Source organism: Rhincodon typus, chromosome 1 (assembly GCF_021869965.1).
Source record: "Rhincodon typus isolate 14 chromosome 1, sRhiTyp1.1, whole genome shotgun sequence".
In the NCBI taxonomy this organism is placed as follows: Eukaryota; Metazoa; Chordata; class Chondrichthyes; order Orectolobiformes; family Rhincodontidae; genus Rhincodon; species Rhincodon typus.
Genome location: NC_063332.1, coordinates 153,486,964 through 153,512,975, shown reverse-complemented (window position 1 = coordinate 153,512,975; position 26,012 = coordinate 153,486,964). Strand labels below are relative to the sequence as shown.

Below are 26,012 nucleotides of genomic sequence, written 5' to 3'. Positions count from 1 at the left end.
TCAGTTGTAAGCTTGGAGCATTTATTACCACTGACAACCTACTGCTGTAATATGAATTCACTCAGCAATGCAGAACTTCTGCACCAGGTTTTGCTGTTTAATATGTTGACAAGTCCACAAATGCCATTAGTGATGGATACAGCACTACAATGCTGTAAAATGATCAAAATATCCATTACTTTTATTCTGAAATACAGTAACCCACCCTCCGTCAAATGAGTCTGATCTGAAGCAAAAGAATGACGAAAAGTTGAGACTCTAACTGAACATATTTCATATTTGAAAACAAACCATGCACTGAAATAATGACATACATTTTTTAAAAAAATCAATTAGAGCCATGATTTGTTCTTCTCCACATATTTCTGTCTTTATGGTAAAAAATCCATTTATTCACAGTTTACCACATTTTTGTTTAAATCACCATTTGAAAACAAATTTTCTTGACCTGTACCAAGTTATCAGCTTCATATTGGTTACAACATAATTCATTTTGTCAAAATCAAAACATATTATAAATGTTTTCCCACTCCTATCAACCAAAACAGATCTCATGCTCACCCAGACATTCTTATAAAAATGCACACACTTTCGTTTAACACACTGAAAGAAGAAACACACAAATCAGAAGACTAGGGGGGAATCTGTAAACTTTTGGAACCACTCCAATCTCTCATACTCTCACCACTTAAGCTTTGTTTTTCAGTTACATTAGCAAAACTATGTAATTTAATAAGGCTGCAACCGCCAGTTACAAAATGCAGAGTTTAACTAGTCAAGCTTTCAAGAAAGAAAAAAAACATTGTACTGAAACACAGAATTTTAGATTTGTGCTACTGTTCTTTAGGAGAAAAATGCTTGCGTGAGGCCATGGTTATAGCTCTATACCTGAAGCATGGTTAAATGTTCCTTGAAACAATGTTGTCACATTAACACAAGAATGTTCTATTTGGATTATGCTGAATCTCTTCAGTTGCTGGCTTTGTTTACTCAGTGTTGTGAAACAAACTACAGAAAATGTAAGGTTGATATCTTGCATCTTATCAAGAAGGTCATGCCAATCAGCATGAGTCAAGCTGTTGAATCTAAAGACTACAGCACAACATTGTCATCAATTGCTGTATTTAATATACTAATATTAAATACCTTGCAAATGACACAGGATGATAAATGCCAACTAATGCACATGAACATTATTGAACAAATGCTTAAAATTATCATTTAGCTATCTGCAAAATCTATAAATAACAGTACTTCATCCTAGTGATACTGATATGCAACTTAAAATGCTTTCTTCAAACACAATTTCAGAGGACAAAATCTATCGAATTGTGCTAAGTGTTATTTGCAATTAAAGTGGACAGGGTACAAAAAGTTACAACTAGCCTGTATTAACTTTCACTGAAACCCAGTTACAACACCAGATGATGCTAACTTAATGATCAATAGTCATAATCAAATCAGCTAGAAACGAAACAGCTGTAATTAGTAGTATCTGAACATTTAGGGGGTGAACACTATAAACCCATAAACAGTATGTGTAGAGTTAGACTTGCCTAAACAGTAGAACAGATTATGTTGATTTGAAACAATAAAAACGGCTGATGAGTAAGTAGCAGTCCATGAGCCACTTTAGAAAGCGCATGTTAAAACAGCTGGGTAGGACAAGCTACACCATACAATTAATAGGTTAATAGTGTTTACTGCTACATAAACTTCCATATGCTAATACAAATGTATATCTACTTGTTCAAGTGTCTTATATATTGTATTTTGCAAATAAATTTAACCTTGAATATTTTATATACAAGGTAAATGATAATTTTTAGAACAGAGCATTTTAAAGATCATGATCTGGCAGTTCCACGTAGCTTTAGTGCATAGCTTCTTCTGCTTTTGCTACCTGCTTAAAGCGAAAGCTGAATAACTTTCATTTCTGTTGAACATGTTGGAAGGCCTGCAGTTCAAGCTTGTACCAATCAGGAGCTTCTGGACCACCCTTGCCTGCAGAATAGTGATCGTATCCATAAGCAACTGTAAGTTCTTCATCTTTCTGTACTGCCTGGATGGTGCGGATGCTTTTAATATGTCCAAACCGAGGATGAATAAACCTTGACAGAAAACGTTTCAAAGATATGCCAAAAAATAATTTTAAAAAATTGTTGAATTCAAGTATGCTGTATGTTAAACCATGATTTCTCTTTCCAGGCCAATAGCATTGAAAGGAAAGTAAGAATCAGATGCTGTCTTTCATAGCATCAGAATTGCAGCATCAATGCCAAACGCCAGGAAGATGCACAAGCAACATACATCAGCTAAGTGTACACTATTCAAGTGAGAATTAACAGATTTAAAATTGTGTTGAGACTTTTAAATTTGGCGTTCTCAATGTTCTTGTTTTCTTTTCACAATCAGTACTGGTATCCTTTTTGTTTGCTATATACTTAAATGATATAAATGAAAATGTGGTTGGGGTGCAGATGGCACCAAGATTGGTGGGGTAGTTAAGTGAAGAAGATGGTTGTAGGTTACTGGAAGATATAGACGATTTGGTCAGATAGGCAGAGCAGTGGCAGATTGTATTTAACCCTGATAAGTGTAAGGTAATGCACTTTGGAAGAAGAAACAAGATGAGGGAGTATTTAATGAATGGTAGAACACAAGAGTAGCCTAGAAGAAGAGGGATCATGGGATAATTATTCACAGATCCCTGAAGTCGGCTGAGCACATGAATAGAATAGTTAAGGCAGCATATGGGATGCTTGCTTCATCAGTCATGGCATAAAGTATAACAGCAAGGAGGTAATGTTGGAGTTGTAGAGTGTGTTGGCCACAGCTGGAGTACTGTATGCAGTTCTGGTCACCTCACTACAGGAAGGATGTGACAGCACTAGAAGGGGTACAGGGGACATTGACCAGAGAGTGTTGCCTGGGATGGAGCAAATGAGCTGCAAGGCGAGACTGCATAGGCTTGGATTGTTTTCTTTAGAGCAAAGAAGGGTGAGGGGTTGTGACTGAGATGTAAGAATATGAGGGGCATGGATGGGGTGAGTAGGGAGCACCTGTTCCCCGAGTGGGAAATCACAAGGGGGCATCGTTTTAGGTTTAAGGGGCAGGAGATTCAGAGGGCATTTCAGAAAAAACCTTTTCACTCAGCCCATGGTGGGAATCTAGAATGCATCACTACCTTTTGTGGCAGAGGCCAGAAACCTTACAACCTTTAAAAAAAATTTGGATAAGCCCTTGAAACATCATAACATTCAAGGATATGGGACAAGTTCAGGAAAGTGGAATTAGTACACCTTTAATGGTAGTTATGTCGATGCAGACATGATGGCTCAAAAGAGCCTTTTCTGTGCTGTATGAATCTACACCTGGCAGCACCTTACATTAAGTTCTATTTTAAAAACATAAAAGAAATGACTACTGTTTCATTATTTTCTGTTGATGTCAACACCTTCTAATTTATTGTGTTCCCACCTTCTCTAGAGCCTGAACTCAGTAAACAATGATTCACCTTTTGAAGGTAATTTGTGAAACTGAGAAGCTGGTGCTCTTTGTCCTACATAAGAAGGGGAGAAATTTCTGTGGTACTGGCTCCCAGCATGGAATAGGCACTGGGGTTGCATTGCACATTTGACAATGTCAGCCCAAGGCCTAATCCAGTGAAGGCTCATCAGGCCCTGGGAGGTATTAACCATCTCACAATCCAAGCAGGTCTGAAGATAGACCTTGGGGAGGCAAAGAGTGGTGCACATGGTCCTGGGCCAGCAGTACATCTGTGGAGCCAAGAGAAGTCTTTGCCAAAATCTTCCATATATTTTTGTGCATGTTTATTAACAGTCTCCTTAATGGACCACTGGTAAGACCAAAGGCATGAAACAACTGGAGGGAGGATGAATGGCTCCAGTCAGCGACCAATTTGAATAAGATATCTGCCATCATCATTAGGACCCCTATCTGAATGAGCAGGTTACCCAGGGTTCTTGTAAGGTATGCTCTGCCCAGCTAGAAGTTAGGGATGATCATGCACAAGAAATTATGACCCTAAACCTTTCACTCCGACCTCACTCATTCACCCAAGAATGGAGGACAGATTTCTAAAATTCTGTACTTGTGGTCTTTGGCAAAATGCATTAGTTTGAGAATTTGGTTGACAAGTAGATGACATTTTCATAACATACGTGTTAGCACTGGCCATCTCAGTCAAGAAAAAAAAAAGAATCCAACCAACTTCCCTGACTTTCAAAAGTACTACCCCTGTAACAAAAACAAACTTACGTGGCATAACTGCAATTGGGAGTAAAGGAGTGATTTGCTTTGTGCCCCAATGTGGCACAGTAGTGTTCTGTACTGTTGTAAGGTTCAGGAACATCAAGCACGGTATCGCCATCCAATGATATAGTGCTCCCATTGAGCGACCAATCTCTAGAATCTACCTGGAAAGAAAATACATCCAAATGATTTTCTTTCAAACAACCTGACTTGTCTGCAGTCTCTGACCAATAAATTTTACTTTGGAATTGTGGATCTCACCTCTTCATGTGTTAACCGTATTCCATTGTAGAAAGCCATGACTGTGTCAGGTCCTGCTGCTACTTTTGCATACAGACCTTCCCCAGCATGTGGGATAAGAGATTCAGTAACATATACCCTAATTTAGGAGAAATAAGAAACAACATTTATACGTGTCCTTGGATCAAACATGCTATTGCTGCAATATATTGAAAGGTGAGCTAGGCATTTGCTTTGTACGATGAAAAGCAGTTAGCTTGTCGATCTTGACCAATTTATTTTTACAAATGGATAAGAAATATAACTAACTTTGCTAGAGACCTTGCCTTTCCAACCAACGCTATCTGGAAAGGTTGGCAGACAAGGGAGAGTTCTGACAAAAGCATAGCCATGTTACCTCATCTTAAACTTCAATATTGGGATCTCTTCCTTTGCTGAAATACTGTTCATCAAGACGTAGAGAACATCCACTTCTCCTGACTTCAATACCCCAAAGTTACACTTACCAATGAATTTGATGAAAACATTTTCTCTCCAGTTCATAGTATCCACTTTCTATTTTTGTCTCCGATTTACAGCATCCAGATTTCTTTCGGTTTTTATTGGCGATTTTATAGGTTGATTTCATATACACCAGGTCAACAATGTTAGGTGCTACATTGGTTTCACTACCCATGAATGCTGTTAGGGTGTTATAATAGATAATCGCCCCTTCAACATGATCACAGAAAGTGAACCACCACCATTGTGGCCACAATAATTTGGCATCAACTAATCATTTCTCATTTTACCTCAACATTGCTTATTGTTTCAATTCAGAAGACAGTTTACATTCTATGCCTTGTGTCTTTACCAATTAATGGGAATTTGCATGTTTCTCCCAACTACCTTGTTAGCTGGAAGTACTGAAGTTATGGAATAGTAATTAACAAATGAATCCAATATTTCTGATCCATGAAATGTTGCTGAAAGTAGCATTGTGTTATGCCTTGTCCATTTATTCATCATAAAAACCAGAAGAACTGCAGGTGCTATAAATCAAACAAAAACAGAAATTGCTGGAAAGGCTCAGCAGGTCTGAGCATATGTGAAGAGAAATCAGCCTTAATGTTTCGGATCCAGTGCGAAGGGTCATCATATCCAAAATGTTAACTCCAAATTTCTCTTCACAGATGGTGCCAGACCTGCTGAGCTTTTCCAGCAGTTTCCATTTATTCATCACACGTTAAAAACGTTACCTGGCCTTTAAGCATCACTTGGGTGAAGACAGAAAAATCAGTCAGGGATCATTTCATATCAGTAACAATCTGTCCAATTTTCCATCCATTGAAATGAATGAAGGAAAGTTCAACAAGTACCAAAAAGGTGTGCAGTCCTCCCTGCCTGATATTGCTTTTTGCATTCTGCCCAGGCAATGCTCAATGTCCTGGTGAAGACGAAGATCTACCTCAATCACTTTACAAAATAATCATCAGCTCATGCTGACAAATCAAAGAGAGATCGAAGACATTTTCTTTGCAGAATGCACTCAAATTCATAAACTTAAATCACCTTTAACGATTATTACTGCTTCAAGCAAGACCATTTTGGAAGACAATTTTTATACAAATTGTTAGAATTTGCAAATGTGTTAAAATATTGAGTACTTATTAAAAAGTAAATCATAATTAACTATCATTAATCCAACAAGAAAAAGTGGCTGTTATTCCAGATCATTGATCAAAACGTTGCGATAAAATTAATTTGTCACAAAATGTCAGTCTGGAATTTGAACATGTTTAGCAAGAAGCTGATTGAGTTCCTCATTAAGCACAATGTAAAAATTGAACTGGAGTGAAGCTAACCCATTACTTGCAGTATACAAATTGTTATTTTAAAAAATTACATCTCAAAGACAGTCAAAAGAAATTTGAAAAAAAATGATACAAAACTGCCTACAGTCAGGGAAAATCCAAATTCTGAAATAAAGACAAAAAAGTGCTGAAAGTGTACAGGGTGTCTATTTACATCTGAAAAGAAAAAGACTAGTTAATCTTGAGTGAAGATCTGACTCTCTTTTCAGATGCTGATGTGTATTTCTAATGTTTGGGGTTAAATACTGTATTTTGTTGTGCCCATCTTTTAAGTTAGTCAATGATGGCCAGTTTCAGAGACAGACATCCTGACAATGGGGACAACTTAAGAGGCATCAATCCCAAGATCAGAGTTGTTAAGGCATTTAGGGTGACTGTCTAAAACAGGCAATAGACTTCATTGCACTACTCCATCTACTGCTAGGGAAGGGATAAATGCCTGGATAGGGTACCTTAAGAAATCTGGCCTGCCTTAAGCAAGGGAAAGATCAGGCCTGTTCTGTTCAGGCTTTCCAGGCATGGACACATTCTTGTAAGTGACCAATGATGAAAAGGCAAGTTCCATTTTAAGCTTGATGCAGAGCCAGGAGGAGCACAAATGTTTCCAAGTAGTTGCAAGGGACTCCAGTCTGGGATCAGCCTATTGTCCATTTTATTCTCCCATGGCTTAGTTTGGACCACAGCTGGTTAGACACTGATCTTTATAAAAATGACTGAGCTGCAGATGCTGATGCTATGATCAGTGACTCACTCAAAGTTAATGAGACTCAAATTCAAGTCCATCTTGTAACCCCCGCCCTCCTGGTTGGTGTGCATGCTCCAGTTCAAGACCAAAAATGAATCTAAAGTACCTCCTTTGCGGTTTTTTAATCTTTTGAATACATTATACTTCCATTTTCACAACCAGAGCAGTTATTTCATACTGACAGCTATATCACTGACGCGATTGGAAAGTGTGTTTTCTTCAACAATTAGTAATTTCCCTATGTAAAAGTAAAAAAGCTGGCTTATGGAGGGAATAAATTTAAACAACCTTTCACTTTCATATGGGTCAGGCAGGAGGCAATTTGTAGAAATGCAAAAAGAGCTGGACTTGTCAAAAGTGTAAACTGGACCTGTTGTGGAGAAAGGAGGATATTAGATTTAATAGTTTCAGGCAATATTTCTTATATATTCCATACAAGTAATAAAAAATACTTATCAGCTTTAAACATACGTCTTTATCAGAATGACACGTGTCCTCAGAATCAACAAGTCCTGTTGTCTCCTTATTGTTGAAAGATGAGCAGAATTATTTGGAGAATAACAATCCTTTAGCATTTAATTTTGAATAAAATCAACTGAAGTTGTCGAGGGATCACAAGTATATTCCACCACTTTCAGTGTAACATGACAAACTATGACTACACAGGTTAACCAGTATGAAAGATGGTTAACAATCACCCTCTGCAAACTAAATCTCATTCAAAATTCTGCTGTCCATACCCTACTACACAGCTCTTCATTTCACCCTTTACCTGCAGACCCACACTGGCTCCTGAATTAGCAATAAATTGATTTCCAAACTGCTCTATGGTCTCAACCTGCCAAACTGTAATCTCTTCCAGCACTACAATCCTCAGGTATCAGTATTACACTGCTCTACCATCTTCCATTGACCATTCATTTGTCTGATCCCACACTTAGAATCATAGAATCCCAACAGTGTGGAAACAGGCCCTTCAGCCCAACAAGTCCACATCAACCTTCAGAGCATCCCACCCAGATCCATCACCCTATAACCCACCTAATCTACACATCCCTGAACACTACGGGCAATTTAGCATGGCCAATCCACCCAGCATGCACATCTTTGGACTGTGGGAGGAAACCAGAGCACCCAGAGGAAACCCACACAGACTCAGGGAGAACGTGCAAACTCCACACAGATAGTCGCCCGAGGATGGAATCGAATCCGGATCCCTGGTGCTGTGAGGCAGCAGTGCTCACCACTGAGCCACCGTGCTGCCCTTTGTATTATTTTGTTAATCCTATCCACCCTCCTTTAAAGGCACTTCTTAAAACCTTTGCTTGGGTCAAGTTTTTGGTCACCAGTCCCGCATTACATATTGTTTGATTATATTCTTGTAAAGCACAAGGGATGTTTAAATCAAGTTAAAGATGCTATACAATCACAACACTTTGTTCTTATTAAAGTTACAGCTTTTCAATTCAGGAGAGTTTGTAAATTCTGCTTCCTATACCAATGTAAGAAATATATAGTAAACTCTACATGGGAAATGAAAATAGATCTAAGCGAAGGATACCTCCTAGCATTCAAGGTAATGTAATTGTTCACAATCTTTCATACTGGGCAGGTGTATGTTCATGGCTTGCCATTTTACTTTGAATATGATGCAACATACTTCTGTTCCACTAACAACATCAGTTGATATAATCCAAAGTTTAAATGAAGGAGGATTACACTCAAAATAGTTCTGTTCAGTCTTTCATGTGAGATAAATTGTATGAGTAAAACGTTGAAAGATTTAAAATTACCCAAAGAAAGGGTTATAGATTGAAATGATTCTATGCAGCTCCCTGCAATCCTGTTATACAAACGATCAAGATTAAGTAATGAGAGTCAGACTGGCTATGATTCTTGGTCTCCTGTTTAGCCTGCAATTATAGAATGACACAAAGGAGACCACATACTGGCACTTCGAACAATATTAAATTAATTCCTTGCTTCTTCTCTGTTGGGCTCTGTAAATTATTTTCCTTTCAAGTGCTTTCCATGTCCCTAAAAAAAAGGGACCGAGTCTGGTTTCACCACTCTTTCAGTCAATATATTCCAGATCGTAACAAATCACTGCACATTTAAAAAAAAAAAAAGTCTTCATATCACCTCTGGTTCTTTCACAAATTACCTTAAGTCTAAATACTCCAAAGCTTTCTGTCACTGGGAACGGTTTCTCTGTACGTACTCTATCAAAAATGTTGCATGATTTTGAAGTGTCTTGAAACAACCCAAGTTAAGTTTTGGCAAAGATCTGTAGCTCGGGTTGTGGGGGAGGTTGTTGACTTGCTCGCCAAGCTGGCTTGTTCTCGTTCAGACATTTCATCACCATGCTAGGTAATGTCATCAGTGGAACCTCCGATGAAGCAATGTTATTCTACTATTAAACATTACACCGGACTGACAGGAAAGAAACTAGCCATCAGAATACACGAACATCAACTAGCAGCAAAACGGCATAACGACCTTTCCTTAATGTCGGTACACTCAGACAATGAAGGCCATCAGTTTAACTGGGACAAGGTAACCATAGTAACCCAAGTGTAACCTAGGCACGCACGGGAATTCCTAGAAGCATGGTTCTCCACCCATAATGCAATCAACAAACATATAGAATTGGATCCCATATACAAACCCATACAGATCAAAACCAGAAATAACACTACTCACCATAACGGACCAGACAGTATAAATTCCAAGCGGTGTAGAATAACATCCATCGGATGCTCCACTGATGTCGTCAACTAGCATGGTGACAAAACGTCAAACGAGAACAAGCCAGCTTGGCTAACAAGTCAACAACCTCACAACCCAATTTCTCTCGTCTCACTACAAATGAAACACTGTCTCTGGTATATTTAAGTAAATCTCATCTGTACCCCTTCCAAGGCTTCTTAAATATTAAAATGAAGTGGCAAAATCAAAATAATACATCAAACTGAAGCCTAACCATTATCTTATAAATGTTCAGCATGACTTATTTGCACTGTACTCTATGCCTGTACTTTTAAAGGCTAGGATCTCATACTCTGTTTTAAAAATAGCATTCTCAGTTTCTCCTGACACCTATAAAGCTTTGTGTGATGAGATTGTGGCTTTAAGGAGATGTATTTTGTCCTTCTTTCTTTTAAGAGAGAGATTGAACGAGAGTTGAGCAGTCTGTGATAACAAACAGCTTGGGGGGCCTTGGGTAGTTTTTTAAAAAGGTTGGAACGATATAAGCAGCCTGCATGAGTTTGGCCAACTCTCACAGATCAGAATTTCTAGTTTTTAAGTTTTTTACCTTTTCGATTCAGCGGTTGATGTTGGAGTCTCAACAGGGTTGGAGGCTGCAGTAAATGTCTCCTGGCTGCTACTGAGTTTTCACTTGATATTTTGTCTCACATGCAATACAGCAGCAGAGAGAGAGAAAACCTGTTTCTGAATTTGCCTTTATTGCCAAGGGTGTGTTTATGGGATGTTACTATATTCGAACATTTAATAATAGTTACTGTATCTATTGGAAAACTTAACAGAATAATGGAGTTAAGTTATTCAAAGTTCTTCTTTCTTTTGTTGTATTTTAACAATACTGTTTGAATAAATTGGGTTTTGCTTAATGTCGAGTAGTTTGAACAGCTAAATTGCATCTGGAACACAGCACTTCACAATTGCCTTTGAAAGAAGAAAAAGTTAGGGTCTAGGCTACCTTCTTAAAATATTTTGAGGGGGTCTGGTCTGGTCTGTCTATAAAACTTTGTACAACCACACAATGGTCTTGGTTTTGTAGACAATGAAGTGATGGTGCTCACCATTGACCTTGAAGATAGTTACTGAAATTCAGAAATCTCTGCAGTTCCTTTCAGCTGCTGTTATTTCAATTAGGCAGCAAGTCAAGGAATCCCCAGAGTCCTGCATGTCATTTCATCATTCAGGGTGAGTAACCAATCAAACTGAAGTATTCTCACAGACACCAACCCAGGAAACATTGTGCATTGATTATCCTTCAGTTTTAATCAAAAGTTTATGATTTTAAGTTTGTTTTCATCTCCGTTTCTACCTTAGTCCCACAGGAATGCCTCAATTATTTGAAGTATTTTCTGTATACAGCAAGTCCAGGGAAATATAAACTAACTGGCATGAAATCATTGCTAAGATATATAATGTCATGTCCATTAGTAAATACTGAATTACAGGAACTAACTTTGTATTCCTGCATTTCAATGTCATCATCCATGAATTGATTATGTGCATCTCTTAGTGGCTCTGTCACTATTGTAACCTTTCATTATTTAGGCATTTGTAAATTACTTCACTATCATTATTTATATTTCTTTAATTTTATAGTTCCTCTTTGTCTTCTTAACTCCCTTGTATTAGTTGGAGATGGGAAAACTATACGTAATGATCATTCCCAACAGAGGTGAAATCATTGACACCTTCCCACCAGAACCCAAACTCGAATCCACTTAAACACAATTTATTCCCCTTGCACAACTCTCCATCAGTCCCATTTGGTTACCAGTATAAAAGAGACTCAATTGACTGATCTTCCTCTCTTCCATAAATTCTTACCACCCTGCCTAAATCACTTAAGTATTGCAGAGATTGGAAAACAATATTAATGGGTGACACAGTGACTCAGTGGTTAGCACCGCTGCCTCTCAGTGCCATGGATTTGATTCCACCCTCGGGCGACTGTCTGTGTGGAGTTTGTACATTCTCCCCATATCTGCGTGGGTTTCTTCGGGGTGATCCAGTTTCTTCCCAGTGTCCAAAGATGTGCAGGTTATATGGATTGGCCATGCTAAATTGCCCGTAGTGTCCAGGGATGTGCAGATTAGGTGGATTATTCATGGGGAATACAGGGTTACAGGGATAGGGTAGAGGAGTGGGTCTGGGTGGGATGTTTTTCAGATGGTTCCGCACTGCAGAGATTCTATATTAAAAATCATGGAAAGTACTGCAGATGCAGGAAATCTGAAATTAAATCAGAAAGTGCTGGATGTACTGAGCAGCTCAGGGAGCCTCTGTGAAGGCAAAAACAGAGTTAATGCTTCTGCTTGAATGACTTTTCACTAGAATCTATTGGATATTTTTGCTCAGTTTCTCTCTACAGGTGCCATCAAGGGAATTAAACACTACTTATATGCCTTAACATACTGTCATATTCAAAATTTTAAAAGACTTGTAAGTTTACAATATGACACTTGGCTTCATAGAATCCCTACAGTGTGGAAACAGGCCATTCGGCCCAACAAGTCCACACCGCCACTCCGAAGAGCATCCCACCCAGACCCGTTCCCCTATCCCTGCATTTCCCATGTCTAACCCACCTAACCTAAACATCCCTAGACACTTTGGGCAATTTAGTATGGCCAATCCACCTACCCTGCACATCTCTGGACTGTGGGAGGAAACCCACACAGACATGGGGACTTAATATACCATCCATCCTGTTAACCTTTGAGCAAAACATTTATTCATAAATTTTCCTCAAAATATAAAAGATAATTGAAAACAAAGGTGTGCATTATGCAATGAAATTGTGTAATGATAAAATCAATACTTCTTACCATCAGGTACCAGGTCAAACTGGGGTTTCCCCTCAGATACACACTTGAGAGTTGCCAGGTGTCCTTCAATAAGTTCCCCATCAACAAATTTCCCAAGCAAGGCTATTTTGCCCTCAGGATATACATAAGCTATTTTATCACCAGTCATCTCTCCATCTTCATTCACCTCTCCTACAAGGCAGCCTCCATCCTGTCACAAAAAGATAACACATCACTTGATTCACATCACACTATGTTCACAGATGTAATGTTTGCAGCATGCATTTTCGTTCAAAATCCTGGGAATATAGGCTGAGCATTTCCTCAGAACTGCTCTCACTTTGTCACCATATGGAAGAGGACTACATCCCTGCAAAAGTGGGGTTTCTGCAATGCTGGGAAAGTTACAGCAGCAAAATGGAGGTCGTTCTGAGGCAATTTCTGAACACAGTAGCAAATACTGCACACTTATGTTTATGGCCATGAAAACTCAAATACAAGGCAACTTGTAATAAACCCAACCTTTGTTTTGCCAGCTTTCTCCACCTTCACCAAATATTAACTGTGGCTCAGCTGGCCGCACATGAGCCCGAGTCAGAAAGTTGGGGCAATGCCCAAATAAAATTTCTCTTTCTCCCTAGCCTACCATACTTTTCTGAACACGGTGGAAAACTAAAGTTGATCTTGAAGCTAGGCTAAATAATATACATGATAACTAAACAGGTGGTTTTGCAGCCAGGGTATTTACAAACTCATGAAACTTCTTAAACTTCTTCCCCCCAACAATGAATGGAATTTAATGCTTGAAAATTGATGCAACGTTGTCTTTTTTTTGGTGGGGAATGTGGAGGGAGATGGTGGTTGGAAGAGAAGGAATTGTGAATGTGTTTTAGGGGTGTTGTTAAGTAGGGGCCAATGGTTTTGTCCACAGCGATTTGGAGGACTTGGATGGGAGATAAAAACTGTGCAAGCAATTGTAATGTGGTCTCAGCATACAAAGCTCCACCATGAGTAACAAAGATGCCTACAGAGGCCCCTGATCAGCCAATGTGTAAGCTGTACTGAATGGCAAACAAGGGCACCAAGAAAACTGTCCCATTGATGAACTGTTTGTGGAAAAGAAAAGAAGTTGCACTCCAGCCCAATTCTCTGCTTCACAATCAACATTGCTGCCTCACTGCTTGCAACCAAAAAGGGATCGTCCAGCAACTGCAAAAGGAGTCACAGGTTGAGAACCTCTGTTTATGAAGAATTGCACATTATGGTGTCATGTGCTATTTTCAAAACAATCCATAAACACATGAGCGCCCAACATTCGATAAAGAGATGGAAACGTACCCTTTACGCAATGGCTTTAACTTTACATATCCACATTTTAATTCAACACAATTTATTTTGCCTGATTACTCTTTTTAATAGTACAGTGAGCACAAAATAAACTTTAATACATTTCTTTCTGATCTAGATACAATTGAATTGTCCATTTCAACAGGGTGCTTTCTGCCAAGAATTTTTTTTTGGTGTTTTGTTTTTAAAAACAATGCATATGTGTTCAATGCTCTACCTTGATTGGGTTTGCTCATTACCTTTGTCACTAGAGGGTCACTTTGACCGCAGCTTTGCAAAGGTTTGGGTGCACATTGTATAGGGCGATAAAATAAATTTTACTTTCATGAATAAAAAGTCAAAGTGCATATTATGTTCAGGAAATTAAGTAGGTGCACTGAGCCCAATTAAAGCAATTTCCCAGAGACTGGGACCAAAAAGATCCTTCCAATCAGTGTGAAAGTTAACCACAGTTTTCAAAGCCTTTCTCCAGTTAACTGAAGCTTACCGCAAAGTACATCCAGCAAACACCCCATCGGACATTATCCCTGTATTGACCCCTGAAGGTCAAATGTCCCTCCGAATCATATTCCTCAGCTATGCCATTCAGTTCTCCATCAATGTAGGTACCATGGAGGGTACTGCCATCCTCATAGGTGTACACAGCTTGTCCCTGTAAAGCATCATCAATGCAGTTCCCTTCCAGCGTGCTAAATAATAAAAGGGATACATGATGTTACAATTTCTCCCCCCACCAAGTCACTTAGTTGGTTTTGCCTACAAGCAAAACTGAAACGGTTCCCATCAAATATTCATTCGGATTACGAGTAAATTTTGTTGGGAGATTTTCACATTATCAAAGTGACTAAATGATGTACTGCACTGGTTGGATTTGTTTGTGTGTGTTTTTTTAAAAAACAAAGCTAAATATGTCCAATTAAACACGAACTCAGTTATAACTTAGAAAATTAGTGAGCAGGTAAACATACAAACAAAAACAATGATTCATTAACAGGAAGTGAAACAGGTTAATCCTAATGAAGTAGGTGCTTTAGTCTAAATTGCACACTGGATCCAATCTCCAGTCCAAGGGAATGACTGATGCAATAAATTTAATTTTGAAATAAAGAATGTTTTTCTAACCGTCTCGCTTAATTTTTGACGAAGTTAGAATACCAAAGGTAAGATTGTTCTATGAAGATGGAATATGTGGTTGATATGCAGTAGTGACAAATCTGCAAAACCAGCAGGAATGCAATTTTATCCCCACCTAAGTATCAGACGTGGGGATTTTACCAATACCAGCTCAAAAATAAACACTGAACATTAATGCATACACAGATCCAGTTTGATTCTGTGCTAGCCTTATTGATAGCAGAGATCACCAAAACTGACTGACCTTTTCCTCCAATCAGCTGGATGACATATTGCAACAACATGCTACTCATCACATGGAGGTTGCTGCCTTGATTAGGCCTTAACAGGGAAAGAGAGGGACTTTCCAATTGGCAGAAGGGTAATTTGCAACTATTTCTAGACCCTGACCTATCTCAGCAGCTGGTAAAGTTAATAAGGTCAAGCAAATGAGACACCACATCACTGGCCTCTAGCAATAATCAGCTTCTTTGCCACGTAAATCATTTAATTTCTTCTTCCAGTAACAGTATGTACATTTCTCAGTGGATTCTTGCACTCCATTTACATTAGAGCACAGAATGTCACAATTACTGGGGACTGGAAGGAAGGCAAAAAGCTTTAAAAATTTTACAGAATTATTTGCTTCTCACTTTCACTCCAGGAACACTTCTGACCGGCTGTTACGACCCCGATACAAACGGACAAGTTTGTTTGATTTTAAAAATAAAGTTATCAAACAACCAACTGATAGCTGAACAGCAAGATTTCACATTTCAAAACTTTTACTGGAACAAACAGATTAAGACTAAACTCAACATAGGACAAACATTAATTAACAGGTAACTTCTATTTAGTTTGAAATGTCAGTTAAGTTTTGCACTAAGATAACTGAATTATGACTTAGGAAACACTCCCTGTACTCCATGTTTCTGACAAACATAAGGCATTTAAAAAAGTTTCAAAGACACTCCCAGCTTTCCAGCAAAGGTTCACCTCTACCAATCATGCCAGGTCAAAATTTCCAGAATCCTTTGACAATCTTTCCAAACTGCCTGAGTTTTCCAAATCCAAATCCAATTATCACCAGCAAGGCATATCGCAATGATTCCAGTTGCCTAAATCTTCCAGAGCCCCACCTATTATTCTCCCTTACTTTTGAACAGAAACTGAACCCTTAAAATTATCCTTAGTCTGTAACACAAGCACTCCTAGGTTTCTCCACAGCAACAGTTTTTCCTTCTGTTACTTGCCAAAAGTGCTAGAACTGCCATTCAAAAACTTTGAAGGGTTTCTTTTTAAAATTTCTCCCGTGTCAATCTCAGATCATACAGAAATTGGGTGATAAATCAGGTATTCACCAGCTCTCTCTTCACAACTTTTAACTTAAAGCAAAACAACAGACAGTTCAAACCCAAGTGTCGTGCAAAGTTCAGCATTCAAGACATACTATGGTCACATTAACAATTCTTCCTCAAACCAGCTTTAAAAAAGGTATGCTGGGAATGTGTATGTAGTTGCAAGGTTGCAGGATGTGCTGTCACTTTGACAAAATAATATCCACACAAAGAAGTGGAGGCTACAAGGACAGCCTGAAATCCATAACAGGGCGCTACAGCTGGTTAGAAATAAGGCAACTCTCATACTTGTAAGTTATTCCATAATTTCACAAAAATATTCTTGGAATTCTGTGTCCTGACCACTAAACCTACACAATTTAGAGAAACGTCTCATTCAGCGCCAAGAATTTTCTTGCCTCCTCCCTAAAAGGCAAATTTCACAATAAATACCTCCATACATTGTTCAGTGTGCCAATTCCTCATGTTTCAGCTCAGAATGCAAGGCTATTGCAGCAAAGAAAGCATTACATTGTACCCTTTCATTTTAGGGATCTTTAACTAACCTATTGTTTGGAAACGTTGAAACACATTTCCAGCGCAGGTAATATTTGAACCCAGATCTTCTGGCCTACAGGCAAAGTAACTACCACTGTGCCACAAGCGCCATTATCCTCATACTTTATGCAGTTACAAATTGACCCCTGATGGAAAGTATAAGCAGAAATTCGCAGATTTTACCCCTCCCTATGTAAAAAGATACTACATCATTTTTAAAGTATAGGCCAGTCTGCTGCCAATGATTTGGTGCATCCATCTCTTGGTATTTTGCAGATTGCAAAATGTGCCCTTCCATCGTATTCTAGGAGGGGAATGCTGAGCATATGATACTAAGCCTGAAAGTCCAGCAAAACCATACTAGTGCTGAGTTAGCTAAACTCAACCAATGCTCATTAACTTCAGAGGCTCTGTGCCAGACTGGCTTGAGGTAAAGACCCCTGCTGGAAGTAAATGCACCATCGCTGTCAGGTGTGAATTGCAGTAGTTTCAAATGTTGACAGCTTTCACAGTCAAATAACACAATACCCTGTAATTACATAACAACATCACAGCAGAAATAGTCAAAAGGAACAATATCCTACTTCTAGCTTTTGTGTTTACACAAATGAAGGAATAGAAGACAAAATAAATTTCTCCAAGTGAGATCCACTGACAATATTTCACCAAAATGACACTCCATTCCCAATGGCAGAACGAGAAGGGTGTGCCACTCCCACTCCTTTCTCATTTCCCACGCAATACTATTAAACTTTAACATGTGCACTGAAAACCCATTTGATTGTGGTTAGGGTGATGCTTTTCAGTGCTGAAACCCCATTATAAGCTGACAAATGCAGCATGCATAGGTGGGCCATAAGAGTGCCTCCTGATCAAGCAGCGAGGCTCTGTAGATTTTTTTAAACAAATCTATTCAGACACGTTACGACAAATCTCTGGAGGGAGGGGTGGGACTTGAACCTGAACCTTCTGGCTCTAAAGTAAAGCAATCACTATTCCACAAAAGTCATAAAAGGATGACTCCACTATGGACAAAACTCTCCTTTGTCATTAATGGACTTATTGACAGCACAAAGGTGGTTTGGGCCTTTTCCACATTAAATTTCACTCAGGTAATTCACATTGCATTGGTTTTGCTTTATTCATGAGCACATCATCATTACTTATTGAATCCAGTTTAGTTTGAATGAAGCATAAAAACCTCCCTCATGGAGGTTGGGGCATTTATTTATTGTGGCAGAGGTAATAAAGGGTGAGATATATCTCCACCATGGGTGACGGAAGGAGCAAACGATCAGGTGGGTTTCGTACAAGATATGAACACACTTCCTGCCACCTCAGCAATCAATTTCTGTGCAGGAAAGTTCATGGTTGATCTTCCCGACCTGCCACCAACTAAGGCCCTTAAGGGCCTACTAACAGCCACTAGCCCGATTGCTGACTGAGAAGGGCAGGTAAAGATCCTGCTTTCTTATGATGCAAACTAGGCAAGAGCAAATAGAAATCACCCCATAGCTGGGGGTATAAATGGGGAAAGAGGGGTGCTGCCACTGGAAGCCAAATCTCCAGCCCTTGCTCCAGATCCCATTACACTGAAGGTGCGCACCCCCACACAGTGCAAGAAACACTAAAACTACGTCAATGTTCATGTTAGTGTCCAGTCTTGTGCTCAGCAATCTGTGGGACACTTGTTATGCCTCACTGGGGTAGCAAGCAGGATATCAAGCCCCTCTATTCTTGGAGTCATCACAAAAAGGCAAAGATTTTACCAACGTACTAAAAATATCCTCAGTTATCTGTTTGTTTAGAATCAGGCACATACTATATGGACTAGGTTTTTGTAGTTAAAAAGAATGACTATGACAAATAAATAGTTTCTAGCTACAGGCAAGCAACTATAATCTGTCAACATTTGATTCTCCTCCTTAAAAACTCTAACCCCTTCATGAAACTCCCCCTCTGTACACACAAAAAAAAAATTGGTGTTACTAGTGGAGGGAGAAAAAAAACTGGGAATCAGTTCAATGGCTTTTGTCCACAGGGTTTAGCTGAGATGGTCCTTTTGTTTACCACGAATTGCGGTCCCTCAGTTTGTTTCCTCTTGGTTCTCTTCAGTTCTTCACAGGCAGCACAGGCGAGTAGCTAACAAATTTTAAAGTCTCTGTCTAAAGCAATTGGTGGCTTTCAGTATTTCCTACTGCAAAGAGACAGACCATCTCCCTTCCCAGAGGTCCAAAATCTTCTGGCAATGATATTCACACCCACATGTTGTTCAGCTTCCAGGATCTAACCACATAGTTATTGGCAGGCAGATAGCCTAGGTCATCGACAGCTGGTCACAATTCCACAAACCAATCAACTACTTTTTGCTGGCTGGATTTCACTTTGAATATGCTTCCTGGTGCCAGCCCATCTGCAACCAGCCTCCCCCATTTCTTGTGGCAAGAGACACACATGGTAACCACTGCAAAGGCTCAATCGCAAAAGGCCACACTCAAGACCCTCCTGCCATATTAGACCAAGAGGCTAGATAATGTAAAACACCTTTGGCTATAAACACCACAGCATGGTTTGACATGAAAATGCAAATAAAAATTGTAAATTTAACCCATACTAACATGCGTAGAGAAACCCTTCATCTATTGTATTGAAAGAAGCTGATTTACTAGACTTCATGGAACATATAAAGATGAATTATGTAACATACTTTTACAATGTCACAAGGATCCCTCCATCATAAGGTCAGAAGTGGGGATGTTCACCAACAGCTGCACAATGTTCAGCACCATTCACAACTCCTCACACATTGACGCAGTCCAAGTTCAAATGCAACAAGATCTGGACAATATTCAGGCTCGGGCTGTCAAGTGGCAAGTAACATTTGTGCCATACAAATGCCAGGCTATAACCATCACCAATAAGAGACAATCTAACCACCGCCCCTTGGCATTCAACAGTGTTACCATCACTGAATCCTTCACTATCAACATCCTGGGGGTATCACTGACCAGAAATTCAACTAGACTCACCACATTAACACAGTGGCTACAAGAACAGGTCAGAAGCTAGGAATATTACAGTGAGTAACTCAACTCCTGACTCGTCAGCCTGTCCACCATCTACAAGGCACAAGTCAGGAGTGTGATGGAATACTCCCCACTTGCCTAGATGGGTGCAGCCCCAACAACACAAGAAGCTTGACACCATCCAGGAGAAAGCAGTCCACAAACATCCACTCCCTCCACAACCGACACTCAGTAGCAGCAACGTGTACTATCTACAATATGCACTGCAGAAATTCACCAAAGATCCTCAGACAGCACCTTCCAAACCCACGATCACTTCCATCTAGAAGGACAAGGGCAGCAGATATATGGGAACACCTCCACCCTCAATTTCCCGTCCAAGCCACTGACCATCCTGATATGGAAATACATCACTGTTCCTTCACTATCACTCGATCAAAATCCTGGAATTCCCTCCCTAATGGCATTGTGGGTCAATCCACAGCAGGTGGATTGCAACAGTATAAGTAGGCAGCTCACCACCATCTCAACGGCAACTAGGGATGGACAGGAAAAACTGGCCAGCCAGCAACACCCACATCCCAGAAATGGATTTTTAAAAAAAGGATTTTTTAGGACATAAAAGAACAACAAAAAAAGATGAGAGACAACAAGGTGCAGAGCTGGATGAACACAGCAGGCCAAGCAGCATCATAGGAGCAGAAAGGCTGACGTTTCGGGCCTAGACCCTTCATCAGAAAAAAGATCGTTACCTCATTACAATTAGTGGGAGCTGTTTTATAACATTAACTGCCATATTTCCTACATTACAGCAGCAAATAAACTTCAAATGTAATTGCTGTAAATCATTTTGGGATATAAATGCAAGCCTTTCTTTTTGTGTGTATCTCATTTCCTCAATTTATCTCATCAAGTTTCACATAGCCTGGACACATCACTTCCACATTTTAACTAAATTATCTGAGTCTACTGGTTTTTTCATGTTTTTCCTCCAGTCAAGTTTGTTTGTACCTAATTTTACACTTACTATTGAACTGCAACACATCATTAGTACATTTCAGTTCTAAAAGGAAGGGTCTATACCTTTAAAGTCAGCTGACACGTTTTCTCAATTAATGCTATTTGATTTGCTGGGTGCCTTCAGTGTTATTTTATTTCATATTTTTAGCAGTTGCATTATTTAGCTTTTAGTTCAAAGACTTTCATTGTATATTGTGACTCCAATTTCCAAATCATATCTGCCCCTTTGAGTTGAACAACAATTTTTCAAAGTATCAATGTGTCTTTCTGTAAATTCCTAAAAAAAAACACGCAGAAATTGTGTGATAACTCAGCAGGCCCGGCAGCCCCATCTGTGGTGAGAAAGCAAAGTTTAATGTTTCAGGACCAGAGATCCTCCTTCTGAAATGTTAACTCTGCTTTCTCTCCACAGATGCTGCTGAGTTATCCCAGCCATTTCTGGTTTTCTTTCTGATTTCCAGCATCTTTGATTTTGTTTTTAAGTTTTAAATTCCTTACTGCTCAAGTTGTAAAGACCCAAGGATAACATAATACACAAATATATTTTAAAGTATCAATACCAAGAGGATTGATCCAAGATCACACCACAAATACTTTCCTACATAATAATGTTGCAAGTTAACTACTACATTTGCTTCTGTCTTACATCTGAATAAAGAAATATCTGGAGAAAAGTTATCATGCCACTCTCTCTAACTTGGAATGGAATATTCTAGAAATAGTGCATCTGAAAACCCATGGCCCAGTTATCAGACTGATTGCAGATACATGCTTCTTTGCCACAAATATGACAACACTTGTTCCCAAACTCCAATTCCAACTGGAACACTAGGAGCTATTAATAACACAAGGGAAACTGATGCAATTGAATCAGTTGGAATCCTACACCATACATTATTTTGCTTCCAACTGACATTGAACAGTAAGATGTGAAAAGACTGACAACTATGACTGCACTAGATTAATTACCTCATTGGTCCTGTCCCAAAAGCAGGTGGCAAGTAGTTCCCTTTACTCTTCCTCCTTTCTTTAAAAGTTTGGAAGGGAAGAAGGTTTGTTTGCTCATTTTCTTTTTAAACACAAGTAAATAAAATTAGAATAAACTGCCCATGTTTCTTTGTAATTACTTCATTTTGCCTGTCTCACTTTCTCAACTACATGTCTATTTCTCCTGATTTATCCCAATCAGTTAGAATTTAGAATCAGTTTCACAGGTGTAATTGCTTAGTACTGACATTTTTTAAAACGTAACATCTCAGATGAGATCATTGACATTAGTGTTGAGATGTATTTCCAGCATTTTATGGTTATTATGTTTTTTGGAACACAGAACCAAAAATGCAATTAGCATAGTATATATTTTCCCTTGTCTCATAACCATACCTCACTCATTTGATTCCCTCAATAAAACTTTGGAAATGTGTCCTTTTTCCAATGATCAAAGGAAGCTTGCAGCTAAAGAAAAATATTCAAATCAATGCAGCTAGGAAATCAGTCACACTTCAAATGCTCAAACTGCATCACTAAATATACTGACCCCAGTTACAATTTGGGCTTTTGGAAAAGGCTAAGGCTATAAAAACTTAATGAAATATTTAATAATGTTACCAGGGTCTGGTAGTCTTTGACTTTCTTTAAACAAAATCCTTGGAAACATAGAATGTTCGGTTCTTGAGAAATTCTCAGATGGAGAAACTGGAGAAAACATTTGGAATGACCTGCAGGTAAGTGAACACCAGAATACACAACCCCTAGGTATATCCCATTCTACACAATGAATAGGAACTTTTTATATGGAAAAAAAAGATTAAAAATCATAGCAAAACATGACATTTTCATTCAGTAAATTAATATAAATATATTGACACATATTAAATGTGATTTCAATAGACCACAATTTCTTAATGAGTCCTTGAACTGAATTTATTTGTTGAAATAAAATTTTGTACGTTTAAATTTTAGTTACTTAGGTCATTTTTTCTCCTTTACACAGCAACGGAAAAGATTTACTTTCCTCCCCATATAACAGTTCTATAAATAGTTACTGAGCTGACATCATTCTACACTTCTTGTCCTTGCTGTCCTACCAAGACAAAATGCATTGTTTGTAATGTACCCACAATTACTTCACAATTCAGCTGCATACGCATTTATGTATGGGGATAGTGTCTTCATGATACAAACAAACTTTCTGCTGGCAAGGCAGTACTGACACCACTGATGAAAACATCCACCCTTCTCCATTTCTTCCCCACTCTTAAAAAGATAATTAATGAAAATCTAAAGAGAATAAGGGAAAACAGGAAATCTCCCAGCACAACTGAAAATTTGTAATTTAGTTGTTACAAACTACACTCATGATGCCATCAAAAAGTGAGTGTCAAAACATAAAATACATCATTTTCAATCTGGGCAATGTTGCAAAGGAGCAGTTTGTAGAAACATCCTGCAACAAGCACACATTGCCAAATATACTTTATAAATCAATAGAAATGAAACATCCATATGAAATTTGAATCACCAGCATTGATAGTGTCAATAAACTTCTGATTTATAGACTAAGTGCAACAGCAAATGGTTGAATGAGGGGACCACCCTTTTTCCCAGTAAACACACCATTATACACATTCCAAATTACAGTCAAAGAAATCCTAACTTAGATCAAGAGAAAAACCCCTCTGATAGAGCAAATATATCTGAACAAGTAATAAAGCTTCAAATTGATGGACTTTGATTTTTTTTTTACCTGCCATCAAAAAAATAGAACTTCCCGTGACCATTCTTCTCACCATGCACAAAATGCCCTTCAAATCTGTCACCTGAAGAATAGGTAACTTTACAGAACCCATGTGGCTCGTTATCTTCATCCAGGGGACCTACAATAGGAACACTTTAAACTTACTGAACCTCAGCACAGACACACACACACACGTAAAATGCATCATCTTAAATCCAAAAGAAAAAAACAATGCAAATTACTGCAATATATGACACACATCTGCTGACTAAGTATCACCAGGAATTCTGTTCAATTAAAGTCAAAAGGGAGGCTTCAACTTAAGGACTGTGCGAAACCCAGTTTGGAGGGGACTTTTTTTTCCCTGACTGGGTTATTTATTATGAGTGAACACAACAGCTGAAATGTCGCGACGGGGGAGAAATTGCTTTTTCGTTTCCTCACTGTTGTGTGTGGCATTAACAATGGGGGGGCGGGGAAGCTTTATTTCTCAATTCTTCTGAAATAATCATTGATAGAGAGAAAAAAAATCGTACGGCAAGTTGTCAACATCTACAATGACCTCCACTCGAAGACTTCACCGTGAAGTAAAGATTACATTGTTTAAGAAGGTACGGGGGGGGGGGGGGAGAAAGTGAGAGAAAAGTTTCCAGGCTCTGTTTCAGATTATAAATATGCAACAAATTGTAAACACACAGCCTCAGTTTCCCACCATAGCAGTGGTGCTTTCATTCTGCTCCTCTGAGGGACTGCCTGCATCACAATAATCCAGGTTACATAACTGCTAAAGTAGCACATTGTATTTTGAAGCGATTCGCTTTTTGTTTTTTTTATATTAAAAAAAATCCATTCCATTCCCCGGAAAGTCAGAATAGAATTTCGACGTACTTCAACTAAAAAAAAACTATGGGCTTTATCTTGACGAATTAAATTTGCATTTCGTCAACAAAACCTTGGATCAAAAAAAAACTTTTTCAAAACATTTGTTTAAAAAGGTATATTCACTGACCGTGCAACTGATTTTTCGACGCACGGGTTAAACGCACTAAATAAAAGCCACCTCTTTCAAGACGGGCGGTTTTGGGCCGGATATATCCGCACTGCACTGTCCCTCCCTCCTGCCCGGCTTGCTTTAGGGAGATGAGGCATCAAACCCTTTCTCTGGAACACTCCCCCCACCCCCCTCACCTTCCACCGTCTCCTCCACATTATCGTCGTCACTGTCCATAACACCGCTGTTCTCAGTGACTGAGGCTTCTTTTCGCACAAGGGAGACCAGCTCCAACTCTGCCTTTGCTTAGACTGCAAGTTACCGCTGCGTAAACCGGAATCAGGCGCTGACATCATCCCTCTTCCCCCCCCCCAACTGCTGCATTGATCGACAGTCTCAGTCTCTACCCCACCTCCCGAAACCCTTCCCACCATTAGCAATCGTTCCATTCACTGCCAGACACACTCTCTCGCACCCATCTGCTTTGATTGACAATTTCAATCTCTCTCCCTCCTCGCAGAATATAATCACACGCTGTAATAAAACGAAGAACCATTTCCATCATCTCACCACGCACATCTCTTCCTCTTGACACCAACTCGTGCATATGGAGAGACACAGGCACCAAGAGACATAGACCATCAGATGTAAGGAAAGATGCACTGGCATTGGAGGCAGTCCAGAGAAGGTTAAGACCACAAGAATTAGGAACAGGAGTAGGCTGGCTGAGCAACTCAACAGTCTCACATTCCTCATGACCCATTTCCTGCCTTTTCCCCATAACCCTTGATTCCCCTTCTGATCCATCTATCTCAGCCTTAACCAGATACAAGGACTCTGTCCCCACAGCTCCCTGTGGCAAGGAATTACAACGATGCTCAACCCTCTGATTGAAGAAAATAATTCACCTAGATACATAAAGTCAAACAGCACAGAAACAGAACCTGTGGGCCAACTCGTCCATGCCGACCAGGTTATCTAAACTGAACTAGTCCCACTTGCCTGCATTTGGCCATACCCCTATCCAAATACTCATCCAGATGCCATTTAAATGTTGTAATTGTACTCACCTCTACCACTTCCTCTGACAGCTCCTTCCATATATGCCCCCCCATTCCCTTTTAAATCTTTCCCCTCTCCCTTAAATCTATGTCCTCTAGTTTTGGACTCCCCAACCCTGGAAAAGACCTTGACTAATCACCT

The 26,012-nt window shown here is 39.2% G+C and overlaps 1 protein-coding gene across 1 annotated transcript; it reads right to left on the bottom strand.

The window, feature by feature from the left end:
- setd7 (SET domain containing 7, histone lysine methyltransferase) lies at positions 1 to 25,165 on the bottom strand. The gene is made up of 8 exons (XM_020519590.2): positions 25,007 to 25,165; positions 23,828 to 23,957; positions 14,515 to 14,716; positions 12,702 to 12,891; positions 7,402 to 7,483; positions 4,537 to 4,654; positions 4,282 to 4,439; positions 1 to 2,111 (listed from the first exon to the last, which is right to left on the bottom strand). Exons 1-8 carry the CDS (start codon positions 25,044 to 25,046, stop codon positions 1,931 to 1,933), a joined length of 1,101 nt encoding a protein of 366 aa, XP_020375179.1. The 5' UTR covers positions 25,047 to 25,165; the 3' UTR covers positions 1 to 1,930.
- Between the last annotated feature and the right edge of the window lie 847 nt (positions 25,166 to 26,012).

What these genes read in the sequence shown, in the direction of transcription:
- setd7 (XM_020519590.2), bottom strand. Translation starts at nt 25,046, where the DNA reads ATGGACAGTGACGACGATAATGTGGAGGAGACGGTGGAAG. An exon ending in GACCCATATGAAAGTGAAAG is followed by an intron (nt 4,655 to 7,401) that starts GTTGTTTAAATT and finishes CTCCTAAATTAG; the next exon opens with GGTATATGTTACTGAATCTC. An exon ending in CCCAATTGCAGTTATGCCAC is followed by an intron (nt 2,112 to 4,281) that starts GTAAGTTTGTTT and finishes TTTTCTGTCAAG; the next exon opens with GTTTATTCATCCTCGGTTTG.